Source organism: Macaca mulatta, chromosome 1 (assembly GCF_049350105.2).
Source record: "Macaca mulatta isolate MMU2019108-1 chromosome 1, T2T-MMU8v2.0, whole genome shotgun sequence".
NCBI lineage: Eukaryota > Metazoa > Chordata > Mammalia > Primates > Cercopithecidae > Macaca > Macaca mulatta.
Window position 1 is genome coordinate 198,284,120 of NC_133406.1, and position 16,486 is coordinate 198,300,605.

Here is a 16,486-nt window from a genome sequence, read left to right on the forward strand (position 1 = left end):
ATGGTGAAACCCCGTCTCTACTAAAAAATACAAAAAACTAGCCGGGCGAGGTGGCGGGCGCCTGTAGTCCCAGCTACTCGGGAGGCTGAGGCAGGAGAATGGCGTAAACCCAGGAGGCGAAGCTTGCAGTGAGCCGAGATCCGGCCACTGCACTCCAGCCTAGGTGACAGAGCAAGACTCCGTCTCAAAAAAAAAAAAAAAAAAAAGAAAAGAAAATATCTCCAGCCACATTTCTTCTTAGCATTCACTCATGTGAACTAGTATGTATTATCGACTCTGTTCCCTTTGCCAGGAATGCCTTTCCCAGCTTCTTAATCTAGCTAGCACCTTTCAAAACACAACTCAATACAATCTCCTTTGGAAGCCTTTTCTGGTCACCCTACCCATTATGTCTATCTCATCACCTCCCCTGAATTTTCCTAGTGTTCTCTGCTTTCCCTTAGCACAGGACTATCCACACTGAACTACAACCACTGGCTTATCTCTTTCCTTCATAGTTTACAGATTTATTTCAAGTTCAGATTAAGTCTAATTTGAAGAATGTGGGATGAATAGGATTCATGTACAAACTGAGGCTTACTGGTAGTCCAAATCATTAACATGCTAGGGAAAATTGTATAGGAACTTCTGCATTATAATGACATCATTCTCCTATTATCAATCATCATGAGCTAATTTATATTGCAAAACCCCATGGCCTGTAATCCCAGCACTTTGGGAAGCCAAGGCAAGCGGATCATGAGGTCAAGAGATCAAGACCATCCTGGCCAACATGGTGAAACCCTGTCTTTACTAAAAATACAAAAATTAGCCAGGCATGGTGGCGTGCATCTGTAGTCCTAGCTACTAGGGAGGCTGAGGCAGGAGAATTCCTTGAAGCCGGGAGGCAGAGGTTACAGTGAGCCAAGATTGTGCCACCGCGCTCCAGCCTGGGTGAAAGAGTGAGACTCTGTCTCAAAAAAACAAAAAAACAAAACAAAGAAAAACACATGTTGGCAGAAGGACATACAGCATCTTATGTTTCTTGCAGTGTGGCAGATTAGAACCCTTGAACAACCTTCCTACTGAGAATTACCAGAAATGCTGGAAGAAATTTTCCAGAAGCTTTGTAGAGGAAAAAAAAAAAAGTTGGAATTAAAGAAAACTCTTAAAATGCAACCATTATGCAAACAAAAATATAATATAAACTTTAACTCATCAGAAGAAAATTCAGTCTACCCAGTAGAAAGCAACAAAGGAAAAAATGAGGGTACAATACATATGTAACATGTCCTATGATTAACTCAATTTTCTCTGCACCTGAGGCAAAAAAAAAAACCAAACAAACAAACAAAAAAACTGCCATCTTGTAAAAGGAATTTCTAAAGGGAAAAAGGAAAATGATCCCGAATGGAATATCTGAGATGCAAGGAAAAATGCTGAGGTAAAGAAAATAATAAATGTGTGGTAAATATAATCACTGACCATGTATAATAATATGTATAATAATATGTATAATAATAGCACCTAATATTTTAATCTTTTTTTTTTTTGAGACAGAGTTTCACTCTTGTTGCCCAGGCTGGAGTACAATGGCACGATCTCCGCTCACCACAACCTCTGCCTCCCAGGTTCAAGCGATTCTCCTGCCTCAGCCTCCCAAGTAGCTGGGATTACAGGCATGCACCACCACGCCAGGCTAATTTTGTATTTTTAGTAGAGACAGGGTTTTTCCATGTTGGTCAAGCTGGTCTCATACTCACCACCTCCGGTGATCCACCCGCCTCAGCCTCCCAAAGAGCTGGGATTATAGGTGTAAGCCACTACGCCCGGCCTAATAGCACCTAAGTGTGTAGTTACACAAATATAGAATATTCTAAAGGGGTTCTATCTGTATTTTCCTTTGAAGTTTTGAAGTACTTAATATTTTCTAAGTCCTTAATATGCTAGTGAAGGAGTTAAAAATATACCACTCTGGTGTATTGACTATTTTGAGTTAAACACACTTGAAAAACAGCAGGTGCAAGATCATTCTGATCTTCCTTCTATTTCTTAAAAGCAGGAGATGAAATTCCCATGTTGAAAAATGCCCTCCCTTTGCTAGAAGGAAAGCAACACTCTTATAATTAAGGATGGGAAGTTGAGGCCAAGAGAATTCTGTATAGACCTTGTTAAAGTAACTCTTTTATCTTTTCAGCCTTTCCATATATTTAGTTGCTTTTTCACAACTTACTATTATCTGTCCAACTCAGTATATGAGAGATTGATTCTAATTGCTTCTTTGGGTCTTCATTTCCATTTATTTCCAATTTAAATATGTTTGTATGCTTTTCTCCTGTTAATCTGTCTTATATCAACTTAATTCTCAGGCCCAGCTGGGGGGGAAAAAAAAAAAAAGACCTAAAGAGGAAGAGGTAAAGTTTTGCCTCCCCTAAACTAGGTACTTTACAAGCCAGGTACTGTGAGAGACACAAATCGCTAAAACTAGGACATGATCTCTACTCCAGAGGAGCTGACACAGATTATAATATAGAGTGGAAAGTGCTGTAATAAACACTAAAAAAAAAAATACCCTGCACTCTCACACACGTTTCAGACTATTTCAGAACACATACGTTTTAAAAAGACAGCCAGAAAATACACCTGAAACATTAGAAGTATCATACTTTTCTTGGGGTAGAAGATATAATTTTTTCCTTCTTTATACTTGTATGCATTTCTCAAATTTTATATAATATGTTAATTTCTAGAATTAGGGAAGAAGTTTTAAAATGATGTTCCCACAAAAGGAAAAACAACTCTGTTTGAGTTGGAGCTCTTTAAACTCATGTCTAAGCTATTTATTTTCCTTTTCATCATAACCATGAGAAAATGCTTCTCCTCCCTCTGTTAGGATACAAATATAGTTTGCATAATTTTCCACCTAAAAAAAACACATTTTCTTACATTTAGTCCATGGCTCATATTTTAATCCACATTAAAAGTCCAGGAAGTGAAAGAGCAATTAAGAGATCACCATTCTATCATGACTATAATCTGAGAAATCAACGGAAAACTCAGCTTTCCTCAAGTGTTGGCATCTGGCTCTAAACTTCTTTCCAGCTGTCTTACATTATCATACACTATGTTTCCCATAGGTATGATGATACGTAGCGACAAATTTCTGGGACAGCCCTAATCTCTAATATTTTTTTCTATCAACATACCAGGTTTCAAATCAAGTCTCCCTATCTGTGGTTTAGGAAATATGGTCATGATATCCATGAACAGAGAAAAATCTACATCATAATTAGGTTTATACTGCTATGCTGAAACTGATGGCTAAGATGATTAAATGTTAACAGGAGATTACATTAAAACAAATTATTGGGTATTCTTTGAAAATAGTTTCCAGTTAATAAAACGGCTTCACAAAAAGCTACTTTTATGTGCATAGTAACAGGTAGAAAGCTAACATGCTCCAGGCACTACATTAAGGACATCAAATATTTAATTGTCACCACAACCACATGGGACTATTATTCTCCCACTTGGGAGGTGAAGCAGCAGGCTTCGAGAGGCTAAGAGACTTGCCTTATCACATAGGGAATAAGGAGAGGAGCTAGAATTCATACTCTGATGGGTAGAAACCAGAGACTGAGCTCTAACTATGCCAAAGTGCTTAGAAGTAGACTATCAAAATAACTGAATTGCATTTTGGTGAATTCTTTGGAAGCCTATAGGAAAACTCCTCAAAATATGTATAAAAAGTTGAATCATATAGAAGAAACATAGGAATCACAGTCCAACTTTATCACTTCCTGGCAAACTTTAGTTTCCTCTTTAAAATGGCAGGAACAATATCCATTTCTAATGATAATAGCTATCATTTATTGAACCCTTGCTAGATGCCAAGTACGTGGGTAATTTATACACGCTAACCTGTATAAATCTCACAAATCCCTTTGAAGATGCTATTAACATCTCCATCTTACAGACAGAAATTTCAAGCTCAAAGCAGTTGAGTTACTTGCCCAGGGTTAAACAGAAAGATAATGCTAAAGGCAATTTTTCACCCCCATCTGCCTAATGTTAAAGTTCACACTCTATGAGGCTATACCACTTTTCATTCTAAAGGAGCTGCATTCTTCTTTAGAATTTGGAAATTGAATTGTCCTTTAAGAATTAAATTAAAAAAATTACCTGTGTGAGCTGTGAAAACATAGCAGAGTGATTCCCAGGCAACCTGAGATAATTCATTAGTTCATTTAAAGAAAGTATGTAGAAAGTATGTTGATCAGTATTGGAAACATCCAAAAGAGTAACAATACGGTCAAAAAATAGCTTTATCTACTCCTCTAAGCACTAGGTGCCTGGTCCTAGGATATGAGGTCCAGAAATAAGGGTAGATATAGATAGCCCTATCGTGGAAACCTGACTATCTCAGCCAATGCTATAAAAATTTACAATCATGGCCGGGCGCGGTGGCTCACACCTGTAATCCCAGCACTTTGGGAGGCTGAGGCGGGCGGATCACGAGGTCAGGAGATGGAGACCATCCTGGCTAACACAGTGAAACTCTGTCTCTACTAAAAATACAAAAATTAGCCAGGCGTGGTGGCAGGCACCTGTAGTCCCAGCTACTTGGGAGGCTGAGGCAGGAGAATGGCGTGAACCCGGGAGGCCGTGCTTGCAGTGAGCAGAGATCACACCACTGCACTCCAGCCTGGGCAACAACAGAGCAAGACTCCGTCTCAAAAAAAAAAAAAAAAATTAGAATCATTTGTTCACCAAGTAAACATCTAATTAAAAGTTGGCTTCCCACATAATGTGTCTGTAAGAGAATACATCAGCCACCAAAAATACATGTTTAGTTCCTCTGGCAATTATATTTCTTATTGTCAATTAAAAAGGAGGTGTCTCATCTCTACGACTTTGGTTGATACAAGTCCACCTTTGAGAAGCAGATTCACTGATACTATGCTGACATTAGTTTCTAAGCCTTCAAAGAAAAGAGTCACCTAAGCTACCTGGATTAGTCCTGTTTAGATGTTCAACCAGTTATCACTGGGCAACATCCTATACATGTAGTCTTAATGGAAACCAATACAGACTGTTGCCATGTTTCATTAAAAAAAAAAGTCTACACGTGGGTGCTTTTCCAACTATACAGTGATAGCCAAACATTAGTTCTAAATATGTCAATTTAATGAAGGGCAATGAACAAAATCACAGGCGTCTTTAAAATTCTATACTATTAGTTCTTACTTATTTTGTTTTGTTCATGTGCTTCACTACAAGCTCTTCTACATCTCTGGTAGCGGTCCTCAGCCTGTCTTCACTGTGCTGGCTGGAATAAGCACCAAACAGAGTTGTTCTTCTGTATTAGCAACGGGATCGATTTCTTCTTTTTCAAGATGGTGAAGTATGTCTTCTAACTGAACTTTTCCCTTGATAGAAGAAATAAGCATATGTGTATGTACACACACACACACACACAACTGAGGATGCAAGATATCTATGTAGGTGCCACCTTAGGCTCCTTATTAGAGTACTAGTCTTTAGGGTACTAGTGATAGAAAGCTAGTAAGCCACCTGATCCTTCATCACACTTATGTATGTGTGTGTAGATACAGCTTGGAAAATCTAAGATATTTCTAAAGAACAAAATACAGCTGGCAATATACATACAAAGCTGCTATGTGAGGAAAATTGAAAGCAGGAATAAATAAGTCTATGTATATATGACTAGAGTCAGACTCTCTACAATGCATATATTACTTTTCCTACTGTTATCTAGTTATGAGCACTTAAATGAAATAGCTGCTAATACCGAAAAATTTAAGCTTTGAACAACTGTGTATCTTCTAAAATAACAAATGACATATTTAATGAAAATTATGTACAATGGAAAGAAAAAGTTTTTCTGTCTGTTCTGAAGTTTGCAACTTTTATCTGAAGTCTCCCAAAGGGCTCTTGTTTCTTTTTTAAAGTCCAAAGAAGTCTTTGTTCCTTTTATTGCATATTTAGAAATAAAAGGACTCCTCTGGAAGCTAGAGAGGCCCCAATTCTATACTATCCAGGATTGATTTTACTCACAGAATATGTCTTATAATTTATGTTGACTTCTCATTAATTCAGTTCTCTTCTGCAACTTCTTGATCTAAGTCTGCTATCGATATTGTCTTTAATTTTTTTAGGTTGCAAGTAATCACAACATAACAGTTTGCACTATGACAGTATATGAAAGATAAATATCTGCTGATTGACGAAGTGATACCTGTGTTACTAGAACCATTAACTATTTTTTTTTTGAGATGGAGTCTAGCTCTGTTGCCCAGGCTGGAGTGCAGTGGTATGATCTCAGCTCACTGTAACCTCTGCCTCCGGGGTTCAAGCGATTCTCCTGCCTCAGCCTCCTGAGTAGCTGGGATTACACGTGTGCGCCACCACGCCTGGCTAATTTTTGTATTTTTAGTAGAGACAACCTTTCACCATGTTGGTCAGGCTGGTCTCAAACTCCTGACCTCAAGTGATTAGAACCACTAACTATTAATAGGACTTGCTGTTCTAATCAAATACAACTTTTAACCAAGTTAATCTGACCCAAATTGCAGTGACAGACATAATTGTTATTGTGCTTCAGTCCACATAAATATACTATTTTGCTTTTTAAAAAGCAAAACCATATCTTTATTATTTTTCTCCTTGATTGCCAAGCTTTCTAGAGTCTTACCATTTCCACATCAACAGTATTTTTAGACCATACATGGTTTTAATTATCAGCTGATACTCATACTGATGAAAAAGAATGCAAGTCTGAATCCTGCACCTCTGTGGGTCCTCCTCATGACATATAACTAAAAATTTTCTTTTGTTCCCCCAACCTTCTTCACCTGGTCCCCACTCATATCTTCCCCCTTCTCCCTACCAGGTCTCTGAGCATCATAGTTACTTGTGGTTTTAGTCCTGGGTAGCAGAGAGCCCAAGATACTAAGAATACATAGCATCCTATGAGGACTATTTGGCAATATGCAAAAATGCTTCTGTGATAATGCTAAGAGGAAAAGCAGAATGCAAAAGTATTATTATAACTATGTGAACACTAGAGACACAAAGAAAAGACTGGAAGCAAATACCTCAAAGTGCTAAAAGCAGTTGTGATAAACTGATGAGGCGATTAGAAAATAAATGCTTCAATTATTAGAAGTCCTGTACTGTGGTTGCTTGCCCAACAGCATAATCCCCATGCTGCAGGGGTGGAGTAGGGGAGTCTTAGACTGGAGGATGTTGAAAGGAAAAATGGATTAGGGATATTGGAAAAACCTTTGGATCCGATCCTTGCTGATCAGGAGGACACTATAGGCTTCAGGTCAATACTCAAGTGCACAAATCACCCATGCTCCATCACTTGACCATCCTCCCAAAGCCAGTCATCTTTATTCACCATTTTCTAGCCGCCCATCTTCATGGCTACACCTAAGTCCTTATGAACAGCCTGAACTAATGTTGAAACCCTGCCATCCTAAATTCCATGTGTCTCCCTCTAACACCTTCTGTGCCTCTTCCCCTCTTTTTCTTAATTGTTGTAAATATACGTAACTTAAAATTTACCATTTTAACCATTTTTAACTGTACAATTCCATGGGATGAAGTACAATCACAATGTTGTCTAACCATCACCACTGTCATTTGCAGAAAGTTTTCATCATCCCAAACAGAAACTCTACACCTATTAAACAGTAACTTCTCATTCCCTTCTTTCCCAGCTCTCGGAATCTCTATTCTACTTTCTGTCTCTATAAACCTGCCTATTTTATATCACTCATAGAAGTGGAATCATACAATATTTGTCCTTTTGTATTGGCTTATTTCACGCAGCATAATGTCTTCAAGGTTAATCCATGTTGTATCACTAATCATAATTTCATTTATTTTTAAGACTGAATAATATTCCATTGTATGTACATAGCACATTTTATTTATACATTCACCTGTTGATGGACATAGGGGTTGTTTCCACCTTTCAACTATTGTGAATGATGCTGCTATGAACACCGGTGTTTAAAAGTATCTGAGTCCCTGTTTTCAATTCTTTGAGGTATACACGTTAAGAGTGGAATTGTTAGATATATAATTCTGTGTTTAACTTTTTTTTTTGAGGAACTGTCCTACTGTCTTCTACTGTAGCTGCACCATTTTACGTTCCTGCCAGCAATGCAGAAGGTCTTAATATCTTCACATCCTTGTCAACACTTACTTTGGGTTACTTTAAAAAAAAAATAGTCATCCTAATGGGTGTGAAGCAGTTGCTCTCTTAAACTAAAGGAATTCTACAATTACAATAATACCTCCAGTCTCTGGACCATTACATCCTCTCTCAAACTACCAGATACTCTTTGGCTTCACTTGTTTGCCCCTCAAGCCTAAACCCAACTGTTGATCATTTGAGTCCTTCACCAACATTCCCAGTTATCTTATCCCTTTGTCCCACCTTCCTTGCAAATCTCAGCCCTGGAAAAGTTCATGCATTTGACTATTCTCCACCTATTTTAGGTTGCTGAGTGCTGGTAGAGAACAAAATCAAGCATGCAAACTTGAACCATTACAAATTCATGGCCTCTGGTCTGAGCCAAGCTTCTCAACCACTGGGTCATTAATGAGTTGCTAGTTTCTGTTACTATCTCACTCAGCAACTATTCGAAACTTTCACCTCTCCATCAAACTGAGTATCTCACCTCTCCCCTCACTCTTGACAAATGACCTTGTCTCCCAGAGAACTAGTAAAACTAAGGTCATCATAAAACTGTCAGCTGCTTCTCCTCACCAACATACCAACCTTCAGCTTTACCAATCTTGTCCTCTTTCCCTTCTCAGTGGAAGAGCTTCCTATCCTCCTGATCAAGGTTAATCCCGTTACCCGTATTCTAGGCCCCATCCCATACTGCTTCCTTAGGGAAGCATTTTCTCTTCTGTATGTTCCTTATCTCCTTCTCTACTGTTCTCTTGTCCTCAGCTCAAGACATCTCTGGTCTTAAAGATACAAAAAATAACCTCTCTTTAGCCCCACCATATAGCTCTCTAGCTACATCCTCTTTTGGACAATTTGTCTCCCACACTCCTATATTGTGGCTTCTGTGTTTGGCTTCCACACTCCCACATTTGCTGCATTTTGCCTTCTGCTCTCACCATTGTACTCAAATTATCAGTCAACAATGAACTCAAAATGCTACATCCATAGCTCACTACAGTTTCAAACTCCTGGGCTTTAGTGATCCTCCCGTCTCAGTCTCATGAGGAGCTAGGACTACAGGAGTGTGCCACCATGCCCATCTTGTTTTTTAAATTATTTTTTGTAGAAACAAGGGTCTTGGTATGTTGCCCAGGCTGGAATTGAACACCTGGGCTCAAGTGATCCTCCCATTTCAGCCTCTCAAAGTGCTGGGATTACAGGTGTGAGCCACTGTGTCTGGCCCTGTTTTTGTTTGTTTTAACATACGATCTCTTTGCTGTACCTCTTCACTCCTTCCCTGAAAGTTTATTTTTTATTATTCTGTTGTGATGTCACTTTGTCCTGTTTTGACTCGTATGTCTCTAGCCTTTCCTTCTCAGTATTCTTCCTGGCTTCGTCCTCTTCCATCCCTTCAAATGCTGCCATTTCCAAGAACCCTGCCTTTAGCTCTCCACCCTTCTCACTACCATGTCATTAACAGCTTGGGCACAACAGTCTAACATACCTTGGCTCAAACCTTGGCTTTGCTACTTTGTAATTGTGTGACTTACACAAGTCAGGTAACTTCTTTAAATTTTTATTCTGTGTGTAGAATAAGTGTAATAGTATTGCCTACCTCACTGGGTTGTTTGGAAGATTAAATAAGAATCTCTCTCTGCTATGCTCCAGATCAATCTAGAAGGAGTGGCAAGAAACAGAAACACATTGAAGTTGGAATACAGGTGAGGGTAGCAGAGACTGCTGGTGTCCTTTAATATTTACTATTCCTTTCTTCCACAGAAATAAGACATTTAGTGCTTTGACTGATCACAAGGCTGACTTCCTTACTGATAGATATGGTCAGGTGACCAAGTTCTGACCAATGGGTGTAAATGGAATTATGTGCTGCTTCCAGAAACTGTCCTTAAGGAACATGATACCCCCTTTCTTTCTCCTTCCTCCTTTCTACTAGCTGGAATTCAGACAAGATAGCTGAAGCCTGAGCAGCCATCCTGGGCACCATTAGCTGGAAACCATATGCCATGGATGCTGTAATATCAGGAGAGAAGAAACCTGGGTCTCTGACCATTTCAGGGTGCTGCTCTACCAGTTATAGATTGCTTTCTTCTTGACTTTTATGTGGGAGGAATACATTTCTTTCTTTTTCAATGCATTATTATTTTGGGCTTTCTGTCCCTCACACAACCAGCCAATCCCAACTACTATATGAGGGTTATTGAGTGGATGAGGTACAAGGACATACGCTGGAAACTAAATGTGGCTACACAGGAGTTGGATACGGAACTACACAGCCATTAACGGTCTCTCCTGACCCATGAGGTCTTTTGTCTCTGAGCTTCCCTGTGAGTGTGCTCCTCTTGCTTCTCTACAGAGGTGAACTTCCTCTGCTTGCTCATCAGCAAGGCTGAAAACAGCTATTCAAGTCCTTAGCCTACGTGACTTTTTAGATTAAGTCATTTCTATCTTTGTATCTCTTAGTTCAAATTTTTGAAAGAGACAATTGTTTGTTGCTCACTGAATAGGCTGTGCCTGCCTCTTCAAAGTTACCTGTATTTTCCCCATTCAGTCAGCTGTACATGGAATAACGTTGAAAGTAGGGGTACAAATATGGCCTCTGAGAGCCTACTCTTTAAGCAAGATTTGGCAGAGAAATGCAAGTTCCAGAGAAGAAGCTATAAGCTAGGAGAGCAATATAAAATGAGTCTACGGTTTAAGACCAATGCATTCCAGCTGTCTAGTGAACAACTCAGCTTGAACAACCCATTCATCTTTTCCTCCTATATTTCATAGTTAAAATCACTGTCAACAGTTTCCCAAGCCAGAAACCCAGGATTCATCCTTGACCCTCCTTCCTATTCATTCTACTCTGGTATGCAATCAGTCACTGAATTTGCAGTACTTCTTTCATCATTTTCTAATTCATCCTCTCCTTGTCTACTGCCTTAGGCTTGCCTCACTATTGGTTCAGTTTAGTGTAATAGCGTCCTTAACTGATGTTCCTGCTGCCAGGTGGCCCCCATCCAATCTGTTCTCAGCAAAACTCCACACTGATCCTCCCGAATGCAAATCACTTGCTGCTTAACCTTGTCGCTTTCAGGTAGAGTTCAAACCCTTTAGCTTGGGACCAGATATTCTTCGCAATCTGGTTCCTCCCAGTCTCTCTAGCCTTGTCTTCTGCCACGCCTTGACATTAGCCATTCATGTCAGTATACTTATTGGTCCCCATCATGCTGCTTATATTTCCACAAATTTTGACATTCAAGTCACTCTGCCTGGAATGGTGCTGTGAGATCCCCAAACAAACATTTTCCCAGTGGATTTATTGAGACTTGATGATTAACTTTCAAATTCTGGTAAACTAGATCTTGAAGTAATAAAACTAAATTATAAATGCTCTGATATCTAAACTGTACCTAAAATTGCCCACACAACAAAGTACATAAGAATAATATTCTTGGCTGGGCACGGTGGCTTACGCCTGTAATCCCAGCAATTTGGGAGGCCGAGGTGGGTGGATCACCTGAGGTCAGGAGTTCAAGACCAGCCTGGCCAACATGTTGAAACCCCGTCTCTACTAAAAAAACAAAAATTAGCCGGGCATGGTGGCATGTGCCTGTAATCCCAGCTACCCAGGAGGCTGAGGCAGGAGAATCGCTGGAACCCGGGAAGCAGAGGCTGCAGTGAGCCGAGATCTTGCCACTGCACTCCAGCCTGGGCAACAGAGCAAGGCTCCATCTCAAAAAAAAAATTCAATCAACAAAAACCAAAAAACTATTCTGTCCAAAGTAGATACTAAGTAAATGCTCATTAAATCTCTTAAAAATCCAATCTCTGGAAAGAAGTGCATCCTGAAATGGTTTTAGGCCTCCAAAAAACTCCTCGATGTAAAGAATAAAGTAGTAAAGCAAACTGAGACAAAGAATTTTAAACGAGAAGAGGTCAAGGATAATGGTTCTGTCTACCTGTTGTTTTTTCTCCTAGCAGGTACTCTCCAACTGCATTGCAGGGGCCAGGACCCTATCTTATGCCATAGCACATCTGCCTCTGAGCAAAGGCTGAGCTTTGGATTCCAAAGTCTTTGAGTGATGCTAGGGAACAAAGTACATAGCATGGCCACAAAAACTGAAATATCCAGTAGGTGACTTTTCACTGTAACCTTTCTTTCTTCTATCTTCCACTCCTTTCACACAAATATAATTTAAAACTCACACACATCTTAAATACAATACATATTATGCACAGTTTTTCAATTCCCAAATAAAATTAGTGTACTTAGTGTAGCAATGTAAAAAATGTTTAAAATATAAAATTAAGTGAAAAAGAAAGGCAAAATGTACATAACTATGTAAAAATGTACACAGCTGAACAAGACTGACACAGAACAAAAAAATGAACTATTGATGTGTTAAGACAGAGTTTCTCAACCTTGGCACTACTGACATTCTGAGCTGTTGTGGAGGCAGTTCTGTGTATAATAGGATATGGAGCAGCATCCCTGGTCTCTACCAACTAGATGCCAGTAGCATATCCCTAGCTGTGACAACTAAAAATGTTTACATACATTGCCAAATGTCTCACATTTGGCAGAACCCCACCCTGCTCCCCAGGTTTAAAACTGTGCTAGAGGCCAGGTGCCGTGGCTCACGCCTGTAATCCCAGCACTTTGAGAGGCTGAGGCAGGCAGATCACCTGGGGTTGGGAGTTCGAGACTCAGCCTGACCAATGTGGAGAAACCCCGTCTCTATTAAAAATACAAAATTGGCAGGGTGTGGTGGCCCATGCCTATAATCCCAGCTACTCAGGAGGCTGAGGCAGGAAAATCACTTGAACCCGGGAGGCAGAGGTTGCAGTGAGCCGAGATCGCGCCATTGCACTCCAGCCTGGGCAACAAGAGTGAAACTCCATCTCAAAACAAAACAAAACAAACAAAACAAAAACAAAAAACTGTGCTAGAATGACAGGAATTTATTTTTTTGAGACAGGGTCTCACTCTGTAGCCCAGGTTGGAGTGCAGTGGTGTGATCATAGCTCACTGCAGCCTCAACCTCCCAGGCTCAAGTGATCCTCCCACCTCAGCCTCCAGAGTAGCCAGGACTACAGGAGTGCTCCACCATGCCTGGCTAATTTTTTGCATTTTTTGTAGAGTCAGGTTTTTGCCATGTTTGCCCAGGTTAAATTTTTTTTTAATTTATGCCTTGCTATTCAATAAATACATATTAGAAGAGTAAAGGAAAGGAAAGCCCCTTGCAATATAGCATCTAATATACTCTTTTTTCAAGAGTTAGGGTTTATCCAGTTCCAATTTTATGTGCAAGATTGAAAAGGCTGCAGAACTTGTTTTTGTTTTCCGATCTGTTCTAGAGGAGAAAGCTGAATTTCTCAATATTTAAAAACTTGACCTGGCTCTAAGCATGAGACATCACAAACAACTGCTTCGATTGGACTGAGAAATCAAAATATCCAAATCATCGTAGCCCCAAACAGCTGTTTAAAATGTATATGTTCTGTATATCCTCAAAATAGGTTTACTTTTAAACCTGAATACTGAAGAAGAAATAGTAAGATTCAACAAGGAATGCATATTGTAAGACAAATTAAGGCAAGCTTTCCAAGCAAAAATAAAATTGCACTGGATCTAAGTTAATCTTATGCCATATTTAAGGCCCTCTGTTCCAGTCTTTTTAGAACTATTGTGTCTGCTCCCTTGCCAAAAATATATATTTTCAGTCACTCTTTATTGTTTTTGTTTCTTGGCTTACGTCACAAAGAATGTTTTCTGATTCAGAAATTGTCAGGAAAAGAAGGCACAAGTACTGTTTCAATTCAATTATCTCCTCTCCGGAAAATTACATCATATCCCCAATGTTGGGTTCGTACGGGCTTAAAGTTGAAATCCTATCTTACATGATCATTTTGAATGCCCTTTTCACATTGATAAACACATCAATAAAATTTAATTAAACAAGGAACAACCTTCTTTCATTATATAAGCCTGAATGGGTCCAATACTGCAATTTTGATTTTTTTTCCATTTTCAAAACACACTAGGCCTGCAGTATTTAATGTTTATATTTACCAATGTGCACTTCTCCTAGTCTCTAGTTTACCCAAGACTGAAATGTTGCCATAATGCAAAGAAAAACAAAAAATCTTCCCAATGACTGCAGAGCTGGAGAATGCGAAATACTTAGGTACACAAAGCATTGCAGCAGGAATGCAGAAGGAGGTGGTCTATAGATGACAGAGGTGGTGGAGACAAATGGACATTCAATAATGTGCAGCGTTAACAGGGAAAGGTTAAAATGGCTGTGAAATAAGCAGGATGAGAAGAAAACTGGTGCTTGGAGTGATGAGTGAAGTGGAAAAAGTTGTAGCTTGAAAGGCAGAAGGTAACTGACTTCATGACCTCTGATGCTGAGGATACAAAAGGCCTCCAAATCTTCATCGGGATTCAAGGTTCTGCATGACGAACATCGGCCAAAAAAAAAAAAAACAAAAAAACAAAAACAGAACACAGTAGTTCTTTGTTCGCGGGCCTACACGCAGGGGAAAGCTGCGCCTCCGTGGACTTCATAGTGGCCTGGACCTTCGGGCGCTGTCTGTCCAGGGACGCGTCTCGACACCTCACCTTTAAGTGAGAAAAGGAACGCCGACCTACCTCGCTGAGGATGTTCTAAGCCCGCTCTAATAATAGGCGGCAGCCTAATACTAAATGCTTGTGGCAGCTGGGTCCGGGGAAAACGGGCTAATTCTCCTTCAGGCGGAATCACTGCAGCCAGGGGCTAGAAAGGCCGAGCCAGGAGGGTTTCCCCTCCTGTAGTTTCGGGCCATGCTGGGGAGAAGCACAAAAGGCCCGGAATGCGGAAAAGAGGGGAGAATGGGTGCTTTCCTCCTTAGGGCTGAGGCAGGAACCTCAGGAACCAAGTCGGAAATTTTCCTGCGGAGGGTGCCGCGAGGGTCCCGGGGTCGCTCGGCCCCTAGGCGCCCAGCTGCCAGCGGCAGGTGCAGAAGGAGACCTGGGCGTCATAGCAACCGCGCTCGCCGCAGAGACGCAAAGGGGTCCTTTCGGCGGGAACCATAGAGACGACGCACGCCAATGGCGCCAGAGACTGTGCTTCTTGTGGAGACTGTTATTACAGCTCATACCATTGGCCTTCGGCTCGGGGGCGGAGTTGTCCCGGCCGTATCGATAGTACAATTCATTCCATTGGCTTTGGAGACAACTGTAACCATGGTAACGGCACGTCGCGCGTTTGCGACTTAGCGAATACATTTTGTCTTGGGGCGTTCTAGTTCTCAAAGAGCTTCCCGCCAGGCCTCAACTACAGCCCGTGCCTACTAAACTTGGATTTATTTTTATCTAAGTTCCTTCATTCTTAAAGGGGCAGGGAGTGCTAGCTCAAGAGTTCTGAATTTTAGGCCTAGAGCGTGTCACTAGCCACGTGGGGCACGCAAGATAAATCACAATTTTTGGACCGAGCTTATTATTGTAAAAAGGAAGACACTGGGCTTGACTAGAATTATGCCTAAGGCTGAAGCCCTTTAGAAGTCCTAAGCACTGAAAATTCAGGTAAGGTGAACCTTATCTCCCCCACCTATGTAATGCAAAATAAAAACTGATAAATGACACAAAATTTAACATACTCAATTGATATCTTTTTAGATGCCTTTATAGCAGAATTCAAGTTAACTATCAAAACTCGATTTTACTCATGTTTTGGGGGCCCTTGCTTTGCTGGTATCCCAAACACAACATTTCTTGGTCTTAACTCTAGTTCCCCAAGAGGATACTTTCCAAATCTTTGCTGGTTCTACATGCATTATCTGGACGTATCTTACTCTTTATATAATAAAGTGCCTCAACCTCTCCTTCTGGCACTAGACCTCTTGCAAGTGTTTTTTCTGAACTAAAATGCTCACCACCAGCACTTGTAGCCCACTTCACTCCTGTTTATCAGTTTAAGTATCACCTACTCAGGGAGACATTCCTTGATCATCCAAGATCAGGTTCTTACTTACCCTCATTGACTCATGTTCCTTTCTTTACACACTTCCATTTGCTGTTAAAACACACACACACACACACACACACACACACTCTCTCTCTCTCTCTCTCCCCCACCCCCCTGGAATTTTTACTTGTGTAAATATCTTTTTAAGTGCTCTGAATATAAATTAAACTGAAGTGGAAAACACTAAATAATTTCATGTAGAACACTGATTGTTTTTAAGCGTTAACAAGGCAGGATATAAAATGATTCCCAAGGGAGGTAATAATTATGGTAAAGACAAACA

At 40.3% G+C, this 16,486-nt stretch overlaps 1 protein-coding gene and 1 long non-coding RNA gene across 16 annotated transcripts in view; both read right to left on the reverse strand.

Annotated features, from left to right (window-relative positions):
• Window positions 1-15,221, reverse strand: part of CCDC30 (coiled-coil domain containing 30) — a 192,114-nt gene extending 176,893 nt beyond the window's left edge. For 7 of the 15 annotated variants that reach the window (XM_077961360.1, XM_028835131.2, XM_077961314.1 and 4 more), the window contains exon 1: window positions 14,850-15,221. Coding sequence is in view for 4 of the 15 variants with exons in the window: in XM_077961301.1 (XP_077817427.1) it covers window positions 14,590-14,636 (47 nt within the window). In the remaining 11 variants the exon portion in view is untranslated. Of the gene's footprint in view, window positions 1-1,075; window positions 1,105-14,589 lie in introns of all 15 variants that reach the window. The other 8 variants (XM_015137069.3, XM_077961301.1, XM_077961288.1 and 5 more) reach the window with 4 other exon arrangements.
• On the reverse strand, window positions 10,324-13,004 carry LOC144334026 (uncharacterized). The gene is made up of 2 exons (XR_013403371.1): window positions 12,837-13,004; window positions 10,324-11,669 (listed from the first exon to the last, which is right to left on the reverse strand). It is a non-coding gene; the product is annotated as an uncharacterized LOC144334026 (long non-coding RNA).
• Window positions 15,222-16,486: the final 1,265 nt, after the last annotated feature.